Below are 15,709 nucleotides of genomic sequence, written 5' to 3'. Positions count from 1 at the left end.
TGGCCACAACTGTTACCAGAGTAGAACTCACCCTTCTTATATTAAACTGCCTCTCATAACTGGACTATCTACAATAACTTCCTTGTTCCATGGGTTGTAGGTTCTCCATGTTTCTTGCTTACTATGCCCTAAGGATTTCAGTTTAAGAGAATTTTAGTTAGCATACATGGCAATTAATGCTAATTTGCTCCAGTTATTTGACTAAGTAGAAACATCTGCATGATTTTTACAATGAGAGTCTATTTACCTGAAGGGCATGGTATGCATTATAACAAGTGATTGTATATGTTTCATTGATAGTTCATTTACCTGTTAAATGGATAGGCATGATTGCATCAGTGCAGAAGATAGCATTTATTTTTATTCTTTATATGAGGAACATAGAATATTTTTGTGAGATGGGTGAATGCCCTCGACATGTGACATTTATTATAGCAATGTGCTTCCTATTAGTAAAAGCCAGAAGTAGAAGCCAGAAGGGGGGAAAGGCAATGTAATACCTTTTGTGTACATATTGCCAGAAGCACACACCACTTTTTTATATATATAAAGATGCAGTCTGAGAGATTTTTGCTGTCTCAGTCCTCTGAGTGCATATAGCCTGTTCCAGTGCCTCCAGTGTACAAGAAAAGGCCCTGTTATAGAGATTCGTTTGATTGTTTTCATAAGAAACAGGATCGCTCTGAACAGGAATAACACACAACACCACTTACAACATTTGACCAGCATCACCTTTCTTTGGTACTGTAATTTCACAGATGAATACATGATTGCTTGAGGTCCCTAGAGTGCTAGTTAATGGATTCTGCACTATTACAATAATTGAATACCAAGATATTTTTTTGACTAAAACAGAATTCCTGCAATTTTCTCAAATTCCTGCATTCTCAAAAAAAAAAACAAACCCATGAATAAATAAGTGAAACAAATAAATGCCTTGGAATAATCTGTTTGGTGCTGCAAAGTGATGCATTGGATGGTTATACAGTGGGCGCTTGGGTTGTGAACGTGATCCGTGCAGGAGGCACGTTCGCAACCCGCAGCGCCGCATCTGCGCACACACAGGTCACAATTCGACGCTTCTGCGCATGCGCAAAGCGTGATTTAGTTTTTCTGCGCATGTGTGAGCGCCGAAAGCCGAAAGTAACCCGTTCCGGTACTTTCAGGTTTGGCGCGGTCCACAACCCGAAAATGCGCAACCTCAAACACTTGTAACTAAAGGTATGACTATAATCAACTCCATACCACAAAGTGATGGTTTAAATACACATGTGTGGTATTTAAGGGGCCTTTTGTGCATTTCTTTAGTTATAGCAAGAAGAAGAAACCTGGATTCTGAAACCTGGATTCCTAAACAATTTCAGTAATGGCAGCAATAAGAGAAACAGAAAGTAGACAGATGATGTATTAGCACCTACAAGAACTCCTTCCCTTTCATACATTAGGGTATTTTTGGCTTCCTGGCAGCTGTATTGTAGGGCACTGTAAGTTATCATTTCTTGTCCCCAATACTATAATATTTACAGTGGTGCCCCGCAAGACGAATGCCTTGCAAGACGAAAAACTCGCTAGACGAAAGAGTTTTCCGTCTTTTGAGGTGCTTCGCAAGACGAATTTCCCTATGGGCTTGCTTCGCAAGACGAAATGTCTTGCGAGTTCTTGCGAGTTTTTTTCCCCCCCTTTTTCTAAGGCGCTAATAGCCGCTAAGCCGCTAATAGCGCTAATCTGCTAAGCCGCTAATAGCGCTAATCCGTTAAGCCGCTAATAGTCGTGCTTCGCAAGACGAAAAAACCGCAAGACGAAGAGACTCACGGAACGAATTTATTTCGTCTTGCGAGGCACCACTGTATATAAAACAGTTGGGAGAAGTCAATAAAATATGTGAGAATGACATGTCATTAGTACACTAATGATACCCACCTCTATGTATTACTCTGTATAGGTCTTCAAATGTTTTTTATCATTTATATTTTATTGCCAAATGACTTTGTATTTTATAATAGAAAGTGATTCTTAAATGAAATCAATATGTGATGGCATTTGATGGCTCATAGTTTCTCCTCAAGGGTATTTATTTATTTATTTATTTATTTATTTATTTATACATACATACATACATACATACATACATACATACCCCACCCACTCTGGGCGGCTCCCAACAGAATGTTAAAAATGTGATTGAACATTAAAAACTTCCCTAAACAGGGCTGCCTTCAGATGTCTTCTAACAGTCAAATAGTTGTTTATTTCCTTGACATCTGGTGGGAGGGCTCCATCACTGAGAAGTCCCTCTGTCTGGTTCCCTGTAACCGCATTTATTGTAGTCAGGGAACCACCAGAAGGCCCTCGGAGCTGGACCTCAGTGTCCGGGCTGAATGATGGGGGTGGAGAAGCTCCTTCAGGTATACTGGACCGAGGCTGTTTAGGGCTTTAAAGGCCTAAACGCTAAACACCAACACTTTTATTTGTTCTTGGAAACGTACTGGGAGCCAATGTAGGTCATTCAGGAACAGTGTTATGTGTCAAAACAAAATAAAAAAATTCCTTCCAGTAGCACCTTAAAGACCAACTGAGTTAGTTCTAGGTATGAGCTTTCGTGTGCATGCACACTTCTTCAGAGCGTTATGTGGTCTTGGCAGCCACTTCCAGTCACCAGTCTAGCTGCCACATTCTGTAATTTCTGGGTGACCTTCAAAGGTAGCCCCATGTAGAGTGCATTGTAATAGTCCAAGCAGGAGATAACTAGAGCATGCACCACTCTGGCGAGACAGTCCGCAGGCAGATAGGGTCTCAGCCTGCGTACCAGATGGAGCTGGTAGACAGCTGCCCTGGACACAGAATTGACCTGCGCCTCCATGGACAGCTGGGAGTCCAAAATGATTCCCATGCTACACACCTGGTCCTTCAGGGGCACAGTTACCACATTCAGGACCAGGGAGTCCTCCACATCCCCCTGCCCCCTGTCCCCCCAAAGCAGTACTTTGTTAGTAGCATAGAATAACTTCAATGTTAGTCAGAGACAGCCAAAATGTTTCTCTCCAGATGTTGTTGGCTATGATTTCCATCATCCTGGACCATTAGACATGCTGCTACCCCTAAGTAAAAACAATATTGTTAGTATCAGTCTGTCTTAGAGTTAATAATAATAATGATGATGTTGCATGTATTAATATTTCTTTCACTAAAAGTTCAAAATATAACAATTCAGATTTATGTATATTTATTTTTGTAATTAGCATTGCTACTACCTTGTATTCTCAAAGGGGTATTATCAATTGTATCGACATAATTCAACCTCCCTCTTTCAGATCTGGTGCCTGGGTAATGAAACAAAATTTCATATCAACAAGACCGTAGATGCAGCCATTCGATCTGTTGTCATTGGAGGCCTGTATCCAGGTATTCAATACAGAATAGAAGTTGCAGCAAGTACCAGTGCTGGTGTTGGAGTGAAAAGTGAACCTCAGCCCATAATAATTGGTAAGTGATTATTTATCTTGCAGTTGTATTTTGTGTCCTTAGCATATTACAATACCTTTCTGCAGTCGTAGATGAAAATATAAAATAGTTGAATTACTCTTTCAGTTAAGAAAAGTTTCCAAAATGAAAACAGATTAAAGGGCTGAGATTATTGTGTGAAATTAATATTGCATTATTAATTTATCACTGCAACAGCTTGATAGATTTATAGAACACCTAACTAAAGCTTTCTCTTGAGCCTGTTAAGATTGCTAGATTATTGCTTTACTTAGGTTGCTGGTGCCCAAGGCCATGTTTAAAGGTTGTTTTTGTAGCATTTGTGGGTTACTGTTTATCAGCTATTCTAAGCAGATGATCTATCCTATATTATGCCAAAGCACAAAGATTCTCAAGTCCAAAATAGAGAGGGAAACTGGTAATACTATCCCTTTTCTTTGAACTGCCTTTTTCTTATTAGTAGTTTCCATGCTGAATTAATTTCATAACCTAAGGCAAACCTAGAACCTTATCCTTCGGAGAAAATTCTCGAGCATAAATTGGAAAAAAACATGCTTTGTCTGTATGAAATATGCAGTAAAACTGCACTCAGTTGTGTGCTTCATTGCTGTTTGGAAATATTTATAATATAGAAAATCTGCATTTTTTAAAAAAAAGAACAACTCCATAAATTTGGAATATTCATATGTAGAGTTCTGTTGGTACTACAGAAGGTGATTTGCATATTTAAACTTTCCCTCAGGTAAAAAAAAATACTTATATGTATTTTTAAAACTAGCATATCAGAGAGAGAAAAATATTGTCTCTACCCTTTGGTTTGATGTGCTAGTTGTCTACATCTAGGGAAGATCTTTCTTAAAAATGTTGATAGCATTGAAGCAGAACACCACACCTGCAGTTTGAATGGTGCAATCTCAAGAGGGCTTTACAAAATGATGGTTTTTGATGCATAAATTAATGCCAATTTGATGTGCTTTAATTATACGTATATTTTTCTATATAAAGTGGATTGAGACAGAATTGATAAAGCTGCATATCCCTTACTTGTATCCTGCTCTTCTGTTGAGTAACGAGCACTTATGTATGCAGTATACATGGGGTGCAGGATATATGGCAGTATATATTTATCCTCATTCTAGCCCTTTGGGATAGTTTCTGCTGAGAGAGAGTGACCAGTCTAGTGTCATGACTGAATGAGAATTTGAACTCAATTCTGATCCAAGCTCAGTCAGAGGTGTACCTAGGAGGTGGAAAAATCAGCCCCCTCTGGGGATACAGGGGGGGAAGCAAAAATCACCTGGATGGAGTGTACAGTGTGTACATTCACGGTGACGTGCCACCGCTGTTGCAGAACATCAAATGTGGAGCTTCCTGTCCTTATCACAATGTGGCACAAAGGCATGCATTTTTTTATTTTTTATTTTTATTTTTTATTTTTATTTTTTGCCTTCCTCCTCACCTCATTGTTACTCCAGACACTTCAGGTACTCGTGTCACATAAAATGTAGTAATTTCTAATGTGACTATTGCAGTAAGGTAGTTTTTTTCGGGGGGACCCAATACAGCTCCTTGCCAAGAGCACGAGGGACCCTACGTACAGCTCTGATCTCAGTAGTTTATCCGCTATACCACACTGAAACCAGGTGTTATTCTGCAATGTCTATATTGCTTAGAGACAGCTCATGCTGCACAGAAACAAGGAAAGTAGCAGCACATGTCATTTGCTTTCAGTCAAGACTACAGCTTCCACATTCTCTTCAGCATTCTCAAAAGTCTTTCTGCATCTACTGTTGGTTACTGCTACTACTATGTAACATATAACATGGCACTTTATGGAGCACAGTCCCTATGATGAGGACCTACAACTTGCCTGGAAATTATGTTTCCCCATCATTCAGCCTGGACACTAAGGTCCAGCTCCGAGGGCCTTCTGGCGGTTCCCTCCCTGCAAGAAGTGAGGTTACAGGGAACCAGGCAGAGGGCCTTCTCGGTAGTGGCGCCTGCCCTGTGGAACACCCTCCCATCAGATGTCAAGGAAATAAAGAACTACCTGACTTTTAGAAGACATCTGAAGGCAGACCTGTTTAGGGAATTTTTTTAATGTTTGATGTTTTATCGTGTTTTTAATATTCTGTTGGCAGCTGCCCATCGTGGCTGGGAAAACCCAGCCAGATGGGCGGGGTATAAATTATGATGATGATGATGATGTCCCAAAACACCCTGAAAATACATTAGATAGATATTGGGTGAACAAAAGTCCATGCAATACAGTGTATAATACAGTAAGCCCACAACTTGTGTGATTTAACTTGTGTGCATTCAGCTTTACGCCCTTGACAAAAAATACATACAGAAATTAAAAAGGGAGTATAAACGGGCCAGAGTCTGGGGGAAAAGACTTTGGCAATCCCACCCCCATTGCATCCAATGTGTTTTGATTATATGCAATTTTGATTTCAGGTATGATTCCCAGAAAGTAATCCCCACGTAAGTTTGGGTTTACTGTATACTGAAAAATGCAAAACACATTAAAGAAGAAGTTGAGAGAGAAGTGGTCAGAAGTGACACGGTAGTTTGTGATGCAGGCATCTTTTTACTCTCTCACCACATCCTTCAAAATTCAAAGTACTGAAATAAGGAGAAGCTATGGCAGAAGGCATGTTAGTAAATGCAAACCATTAATTTAATAGATCATAGTTTTGTGAGGCTACAGTCAAGGAGGGATAAAATCAAAGTGAATCAGGAATAAAAAAGAAGAACCTAATCTGATGGCTCCTCATAAGGTTCTGCTACTTCACTTAACAGTTAACTTGTGCATAGACTCAATCGTTGGTGTAATAATATCAGAAACAGCTGTAAACTTTCACAGTAATAGGTGCAATCAAATCTGATGTGTCTAATTAATTTTTGGTCCAGCAAATTAGTTTTGTTCTTCATTACTCTCCAATGGGAGGAAGACATTATATTTCATTATATTTTGTCTGCTGAAACAATGGAGCGTTGCAGGTCGCACACATACCTCATCTGTATTTTAATTAGCTAAACTGACAGCATTGTTATAGAAACACCTGCAGTATATGAAGCAATACACTGATAAAGCCTGGCTTTATATCTATCTTATCTTATCTTATCTTATCTTATCTTATCTTATCTTATCTTATCTTATCTTATCTTATCTTATCTTATCTTATCTTATCTATCTTCTGATTAAATATAATGTAAAGAAATATCAAATTAATGCCGTTTTTCTCCAAATCTTAACACTTACATTAATTCTGTTGAACATCAATGGGAAATGTACATCCATATTCATTTATGTTCAGCTGCTGAAATCACAAAGCATATGTTATTCTGACATTTAAATGAATTATTACTTTTGCTCATGTAATTGCAAGGCACTGAAGGGTAGAACAGGCTGCCAGAATGCTAACTTAAAAGTGTGCTGACCTAATTTGGAAACACACTTTCTTAAGGAAGACCCTGTGGGAGGCTTTGCAGTCCTCTAAAACTCCCTTGAAGTTTTTTCTTTCAGCTCTTCAGTTAAATGAAAAGGCATTTTTGAACTCTTAGGGGATGTGGTTGGTGCAGTTTTAAGGTGCACAGCGCACAGGGAATAAGATGCCATTCTATCACCAGCCTAGCATGGGTGCAGGCCACAGGAATGGGGGAAAGTAATGAAAAGGAAAAGTAATGCTACTTAGAGCCACAGTCACTACTCAGCAGGCTGTCAGGAGAAACCTAATGCATTCTGTAATGTGGACACTACAAATTACAGTGACTTCTTTGTTACAGCCTTGTGCCATTCCCCTTGGATTTCAAGTATTTCCTTCTCTGTCACATTCTATAAGCAGGAAGCGGTTTTCTGTTTCCCCTGAAAGGCTTCAGAACTACTTTGTGGATTTGAACCAACAAAGTGTAATTTAGAATCTCATAGTATCCATGCAATGCTGAAGTTGTTTATTTAACACACACTGCTTATTTACCCTCCGATTCCAACTCAGATGTCTGCTAGTTGCCCCTTAGCTTCTTAGGCTTAGATTGCCCTGGGGTGTTTTTTTCTGTGACATCAGAGCAGTTAAGCCAACTTGAAGTATGAGGCTTGCCAAGCTGCACTGAAGGACATCAGATCAAATTAGCCACATTGTGTTAAAAGGATATCCACAGCCCACAGTCAGTGAACGTACTAGTAGATGTAGCTTCATGACCAAACTTTTAGTTTAGAAAAGTTGTACTTTCATCTTGTTTAGAAAATTTGGCCAAGGGGCCTTCAATTAAAATGTTGAGCTCTGGTGAAGCATCACTGATATGGTTTAAAATTGATAGGGAGGAATTAAGTCAGTGGGAATCAGAAGTGCATGTTTCCATTGACTTAGCTGATTTTTAAAAAAGTTAAAAATAAAAGAGATCAGTGAAGTATGTTCAGTATATTGTAATGGGCCAATCTAATTTCCTGAAGTCTGTCAGAAACCACAAGTGACTGTATTTTCAATAAATTTGATTTATTTATGCTCAAATACTATGCTTCACTGTGGTAAAACTTGCATACCTACCTCTAGTGCTGAGCCATTCAAAGGACTTTATTGAGACAATGCATGGAAAAAGTAACATCCCTACTGACAGCCCTATCATATATACTCTGTTTTGCACTAATCTTAGTAAATCACAGTCCTGTTTTGGTGCTTTGGAGATCCTTTACTAAAATGTTTCATGTAGGTTACTAAATGTTTCATTCTTCAGCATTCAGCTCCCTTCCCATGCCCACAGAAGTTAAATCTTAAAGTAGGGGGTCATACATGAGTGCAGTTGAACGCTAAGACACCATGTAGCATACAGCCTGCCTTTTAAATTGGTCAATGGCAGGCAATAGCAGAGTAATTGAATATATTGTAGGGACGCAGGTGGCGCTGTGGTCTAAACCACTGAGCCCCTTGGGCTTGTCGATTGGAAGGTCAACAGTTTGAGTCTGCATGATGGGGTGAGCTCCAATTTCTCTGTCCCAGCTCCTACCAATCTAGCAGTTCGAAAGCATACCTGTGCTAGTAGATGAATAGGTACTGCTGCAGCAGAAAGGTGAACAGTGTTTCTGTGTGCTCTAGCACTCGTCACAGTGTCCTGTTGAGCCAGAAGTGGTTTAGTCATGCTGGCCACATGACCCAGCAAGTTGTCTGTGGACAAACGCTGGCTCCCTCAGCCTGAAAGTGAGATGAGCACCACACCCCATTGTTACCTTTGACTGGACTTAACTGTCCAGGGGTCCTTTGCCTTTACTGAATATTTCATACTGAGACAAAATGGCAACTTTGAGTAATGTGAAATAGTAGATGGGACTAAGACAAGTGATCCATCCTTTGACAACAGGGTTATTACAGGGTAAGTCCTTTAAAAGAGGCCCCGTAGATACAGAGAACACATGTTCCATGGGGCCTCTTTTAAAAGACTCACCCTGCATAAATGTTATAATTTTATTCAACAAAATGTTGGAAGGTATGCCATCATAGAGTACCATCATAGAGTGGTACTTGATTCCATCATAGAGTGGTACTTGATACAGTGCAGCAGCTAGGATCTTTTTAAATAGTGGCAGCAAGTTAAAGTTTGAGATTGGCAAGTGGAGAAATCTGATATTTCCTTATCTACTGTGGAACAAGCTCCTTCTTGTCCTTTGCAAGTATAATTCATTTATATTTACTGTGTGAAATTGTAGTTTCAGTAAGAATGTGAGGGTTACTTTTGCTTAGACAATATGGAATTGCATTTGTGAAGCTGACACAGACTGAGCAGGTCTTAAGGATGCATAATCTGATAAAATGGATGCAGATGTTACTAGGCTTTGATAACCATTTACAGAATGCAATTTTCATTCTCTTATCTGGCAATGAAAGGGTAGGAGTCGGAAATAACACACCTAGCCTTTAGTCATTTGCAATCAGTTTAACAAATGACCTTATTTTTACTTACCTGAGGCTTGAATAAATATGCTGACATAGCACTGCTTCCTTCCAAAAAAATGAACTACAATTTTAATCATTCTGAAAAGGAAAAACATGTTTGCTTGTTTTTCAAAGCAAGGCACAATGATATAACATTATAACCATTTGCACTGTGCAATTATGTGGTCGCTGTTTTCACACGCATTCTGTAAGATTATAGCTTTAAGTAAGTATTTTCTTCCAAAAATAACAGCAATATGACAGGAAATAAGCTAAGGAGCTCAAGTATTACATAGCTTGGCAACTATATTCCAATAAATTACAGAAATACAATCATTCTACATCAAAGGGCTTTAAATTGTTGTATAATTTTGGATAAAAGTAAAGGTAAAGGTACCCCTGCCCGTACGGGCCAGTCTTGACAGACTCTAGGGTTGTGCGCTCATCTCACTCTATAGGCCGGGAGCCAGCGCTGTCCGCAGACGCTTCCAGGTCACGTGGCCAGCGTGATGAAGCTACTCTGGCGAGCCAGAGCCACACACGGAAATGCCGTTTACCTTCCCGCTAGTAAGCGGTCCCTATTTATCTACTTGCACCCAGGGGTGCTTTCGAACTGCTAGGTTGGCAGGCGCTGGGACTGAGCAACAGGAGCGCACCCCGCCGCGGGGATTCGAACCGCCGACCATGCGATCGGCAAGTCCTAGGCGCTGAGGTTTTACCCACAGCGCCACAGGGATAGCATGCTCCAAAATGCAGGATTATTTTGTAAGGGAAATAATTTATTTTTTGGATTAGACCTTTTAATTACACAATTGTTCACATTCTGTGGCAGAACTTGGAACGGAGCCTAATATTGCTGAGCCATTCAAACGGCTAGTTAACTACAGCATTTGCCAGTTTACAGGCCACACACTATGTCATTGACTTGCTAGCAAATATTTACACTGGGTCTTTGGTTTGTGGCTTAACCCGTGGCTACTTTCTCCGCTAAAAGGAGGGAAGAAATGAGGCAGAGAAGCAGCAATTTTTCAAACAATGCCAGTCAGCATATTCTTTCTGCTACATATTAGTTGTGTTGCTTAGTAAAGGTTTGTAGTATTAGGGCTGAGCAGACAGTTTGTCCAAATCATGAATCTAATTGGTCCAACTTGTGCCAAATCCAGATCAGGTCAAGACAGCTACAGATCACGACAGAGCAGCATCAGGTGGACCCAAAATCAATTTGCAGTGATTTGTTTCAATCTACAGCTAGAAAATAATCTGTCTAAAGCCAGGCAGACAGACTCCAACACCATACAAGGAGAACACCATGGTGAGGAGGGAAGATGAGCTTTGTTCATTGAGAGCTCTAGCTTCCAATCTAGGCACAGAATTTCATCCAGCATTCTCCAACAGTTTGTGGAGAGGGAGAGTAAAGTCTTAATCCAGCAGACCATTTCTGTTGTAAAGTATAGTTACTGTGTGAGAGAATTGTGGCTATTTTTTCCCTGGATTTTAAGAACCTTCATCACCTCTGTCTTTAAGCATCTGTAATGTTTGGTGTCATCAGTTTTGTTTTTGTTTTATTTTTGAGCAGGAAGTCGTAATGAAGTTGTCATCACGGAAAACAACAATAGTATCACTGAGCAAATAACGGATGTTGTCAAGCAGCCTGCCTTTATAGCTGGAATTGGTGGTGCATGCTGGGTAATACTCATGGGTTTCAGCATCTGGCTGTACTGGCGCAGAAAGAAGAGGAAGGGCCTCAGCAATTATGCAGGTAAGAACAAGAGCAGTTTTCTAAACACATGTTCAGTCAAAAACATTGCTAGCTCATGAAATGAAGAGTGGAATGGGTGATTGTTGTATGCTTGCTCAGTAATGCTCTGCATCACATTACTGCAAAAAAATTAATATTCCCATAATAAATACATCTGATATATGTAAGACACTCAGGAATCTTAGATGCACTATTTCATTCAGGTCCTGGTGTGAAAAGAAGTGTATGTATTTCCACGTTCAGTATTTCAGAGGATTGTGAAGCTTGAAACATGAACAAGCAAAATAAAATGGCACCTATTTCACTTAAATTACTTAGAACAGAGTCTTCTTCGAAGAATTACTTCCTTCCATTGGTTTTAGTCACACAGTTTTGAATAATTGTAACTAGATGAGAACCATTATGTTTTAGTTCTTTGAAGCAAACATAATTAAGGCGTGATCCAGTCTTATAGTATGAATAGATGAAAAGGAATATAGAAAATGTAGATCCAGTGCATCACAGTGTCCCAACTTTGTATTCACTAAGGCTTCACTGAACTGGATGTATTTACAACAGGGATAGCTAACGTGATGCCCTCCAGGGGTGGACTACTACTCCCATTGGCACCAGTCAGTATGGCTATAGACCCGAGATGATGGGATCTGTAGTCCAAAACATCTGGAGGGCATTACATTGGATACCCCTGATTCAGAGCATCATTCACTTCATGAGTAAGCCTTCCTTTCTCTTGTATTAAATACAACAATCCAGAGGTATATAAGGCTTTCCTGTTCCATGCACGATGCATTCCATAGCTCATAAAAGAAACAGATACATAGGCATGAACACTGGCACCTCAAAATCCTTTAATTTTCACTGTGTGAAAATTATTTTGGATCAGATGAAGTTCTGTATCCATGTTATGAAAGCAAAGGCTTTGTAGAATGTGTTCCTCAGAATTTTGTCTCATGTTGAGTAGTAACTTGTTGCAGTGTGGTTCTGGGTGTAAACACATAGTTCACAGCTGTGTTGAAACCAACAGAAAAACAACAGTTTTTTATTATAAAAACAACCCTTCCTACCTATAGCCCCCTTTATATATTGTTGTGTGTAGTAAAAGTGCTAGAGCCGTGCTTTCCATGGCAGCTGAATCAGAAACTCTTATTAATGAATCTGCATTTCCATAAAGTTCAACCATCAGTTTAGGTGCCATATCTTTTCTGATAAAGAAAATATCTCTAATGATTTATACACTCAGGGCAATTCAAGCAGATTTACTTCTGGCTGTGTGCTACACAAATCTAACTCCAGAATCCTGTTGATTTCTTATTAATTATATACAGTGCCTGAATGACCACGGTGGTGAAGCTACATTATTCATCGGCTATGCTGTTTGCACATGTTTTTCTTCCTTTCCTTTTAATTAATGTGCATATATATGATGGTAGCTTCTGCTTTCTCTGATTATTTTTTTAAAACAAATCACCAAACTCTGTTCAGAAGTTAGATACATCAAGATCAGTGACACTGAAAGCTGCAATGTGTTGTCACCTCCTTACGTTAGATAGCTATTAATAAGACTTTATGGGTTTAGTAGATTCACTATTTTATGCTATATTTCTGTATACATCAGATGTGCTAAATACACATGTATACTTCTTAATTGCTAATGAAATGTTTCATGTCTTCAGTTGTTTGGCCTTTGTGTTATGTATAACAGCATGTTTCTGTGAACAGGCTTGTATCATCTAACAATATGTGATTTTACCATATATGTAAATATTTATGCAGCAAAAAATATGTAGAAAATTTGGTTTCTAGCTGACAGCCATATCCATTTGTCAGCACCCAAAACTGTGGAATATCTAAGTTAGAAGGCTCATTGCCCCCTAATAATTATGTATATGGTACTGGCATTCATGACATTTTAAGTGACCCCCCTCAGTATGTGGCTGGCTGCTGTATTGTGACACAGGGTTGTCCATTAATTTTCAAACATTGCATTTGTTCGACAGTAAAATCTCATAAGCAGTTACATTTCAAAGCTGGTCATAGCATCTATGAGATGGATTGCATGTCCATGTTGCCAGTTATTATTCAATATAATTGTCAAAATCGCCTTCCACCTCTTTTCAATCCTTTATTTTTCATGGGCTGCTGGCTGGCTAGTGCTTAAAGCTGAATTGCTATAATCTGCACAAGATTTTGAGCTACATACATAAGTCAATTCTGAAGGGCACTTGTGCCCTTTAATTGGCGCACTTCTTAATGGGGTTTATAACTCACAATGTATTTACTTTTCTTGTTTTGCAGTTCAGTCCTTCACCTTCACCCCTGCAGGTACTGTTCATTAGTCTGTCTCTTACCCCAGCAACATATCAGTGCAGCATATAGTGGTTGAACCCCTTCTAATTATTCAGATTATACAAAGACTTAACACTCAAGTGCAAGAAGAAGCACTCTGTCTCCTCATCAGTTACACTAATGTGATATTGACTGTACCAGTGATTCCAGCAGAAGGCTACAAAGTAATAAACCTTTCTTTATAATTGTGCATCCTGCCCACTCACCCTGCCCTTCTAACCTACTCTGTTTTGAAAGGTAATTTGTAGCACATTGGTTGAAATAATATATTTATCCACATGAAGCCTTTAATCACAAAGGGCCAAATTTTATGCTTAAGGATCTCCACGCTTAACTTGCAAATTTCTGAAGATATTTACTGATGGTCAGAGAAGCAGAACTTATCCTAGCTTCTTTGTAGATTCTTCCTGAACTTGAACATATGCCAGGCATGGTCAGAAATAAAGCCATGCACATAAATTTAATACTCAATACAGGTTGAGTTACTATTAATGCATAAACAGCCCATTCTAAAGCAACATATTTTCACACATTTCTACAGCTTTCATTTAGACCAAACCTATTTGCAAAACAAAACCTTGAAATGACTCTGCCATTATCATTTCCTTAGCAGACCTAACATAAAGCTAGCTATTATAGTTACAGATAGGTAGCCGTGTTGGTCTGCCATGGTCAAAACAAAATAAAAAAATTCCTTCCAGTAGCACCTTAAAGACCAACTGAGTTAGTTCTAGGTATGAGCTTTCGTGTGCATGCACACTTCTTCAGATACACTGAAACAGAAGTCACCGGACCTTTCTATATAGTGAGAAGGTGGGGAGGGGTATTACTCAGAAGGGTGGTGGGAATGGGTGATTGGCAGATAGCTGCGATGAGCCTGTTGACGACTCTTAACGACTGCAATAGGTCTAACAGGAAAAAGCAAGGGGTGAGAAGGTGAAAAATGGCTTTGTCATGTATAATGAGATAAGAATCCAATGTCTTTGTTCAAACCAGGTCTCTCCATAGTTTTAAGTTTGGTGATAAGTTGCAATTCAGCAGCTTCTCTTTCCAGTCTATTTCTGAAATTCCTTTGTAATAGAACAGCTACTTTGAGATCTTGTATAGAATGTCCTGGGAGATTGAAGTGTTCTCCTACTGGTTTTTCTGTCTTGTGGTTCCTGATGTCGGATTTATGTCCGTTTATTCTTTGGCGTAAGGTCTGGCCTGTTTGTCCAATATAGAGAGCTGAAGGACACTGTTGGCATTTTATGGCATACACAATGTTAGACGATGAGCAATTAAATAGTCCCGAGATGGTATGTGTGATGTTGTTGGGGCCAGTAATGGTGTTGTCCGGGTGTATGTGGCAGCAAAGTTGGCATCTGGGTTTATTGCAGGCTCTGGTGCCAGTGTCCGTGTTAGGTCTGGTTGTAGTATTATTGTGGGTTAGGAGTTGTTTAAGACTGGGTGGCTGTCTGTAGGCAATGAAAGGTCTTCCTCCCAGAGCTTGAGAGAGAGAACTGTCATTGTCCAGGAGAGGTTGTAGATCTCTGATGATGCGTTGTACTGTTTTAACTTGGGAGCTGTATGTGATGACTAGAGGTGTTCTGTTATTTTCTTTTTTGGGTCTGTCTTGCAGCAAGTTCTCTCTGGGTATCAGTCTGGCTCTGTTGATCTGTTGTCTAACTTCATCTGCTGGGTATTTTAGTTCTAAAAAGGTTTGCTGTAGATCTCTTAGGTGAGAGTCTCTGTCTGTAGAATTGGAGCAGATGCGGCTGTAACGTAGTGCCTGGCTATATACAATGGACTGTTTGGTATGTTTGGGATGGTAGCTAGAGGCATGTAGATATGTTTGTCGGTCAGTTGGTTTACGGTATAAGGTGGTGTCTATGCGCCCATCCTGTATTTTTATAGTAGTGTCCAAAAAATGTATTTCTTGCATAGATTGATTCATTGTTAGGTTGATGGTGGGGTGAAAATCATTGAATTTCTGGTGGAAGGTGTCCAGGGTCTGTTGAACAAAGAGACCTGGTTTGAACAAAGACATTGGATTCTTATCTCATTATACATGACAAAGCCATTTTTCACCTTCTCACCCCTTGCTTTTTCCTGTTAGACCTATTGCAGTCGTTAAGAGTCGTCAACAGGCTCATCGCAGCTATCTGCCAATCACCCATTCCCACCACCCTTCTGAGTAATACCCCTCCCCACC

General features: G+C 39.6%; 1 protein-coding gene across 22 annotated transcripts in view; it reads left to right on the top strand.

Annotated features, from left to right (window-relative positions):
• Positions 1-15,709, top strand: part of ROBO2 (roundabout guidance receptor 2) — an 830,881-nt gene that overhangs the window by 749,021 nt on the left and 66,151 nt on the right. For 12 of the 22 annotated variants that reach the window (XM_081858429.1, XM_081858421.1, XM_081858427.1 and 9 more), the window contains 2 exons: positions 3,312-3,483; positions 10,987-11,169. In XM_081858429.1, coding sequence (XP_081714555.1) covers positions 3,312-3,483; positions 10,987-11,169 — 355 coding nt within the window. Of the gene's footprint in view, positions 1-3,311; positions 3,484-10,986; positions 11,170-13,464; positions 13,492-15,709 lie in introns of all 22 variants that reach the window. The other 10 variants (XM_081858436.1, XM_081858426.1, XM_081858433.1 and 7 more) reach the window with 1 other exon arrangement.

The sequence above is a fragment of the Podarcis erhardii genome (assembly GCF_964252035.2).
Source record: "Podarcis erhardii genome assembly, chromosome: 4".
NCBI classification, from domain to species: domain Eukaryota; kingdom Metazoa; phylum Chordata; class Lepidosauria; order Squamata; family Lacertidae; genus Podarcis; species Podarcis erhardii.
This window is presented reverse-complemented; position numbering and strand designations above follow the sequence as displayed.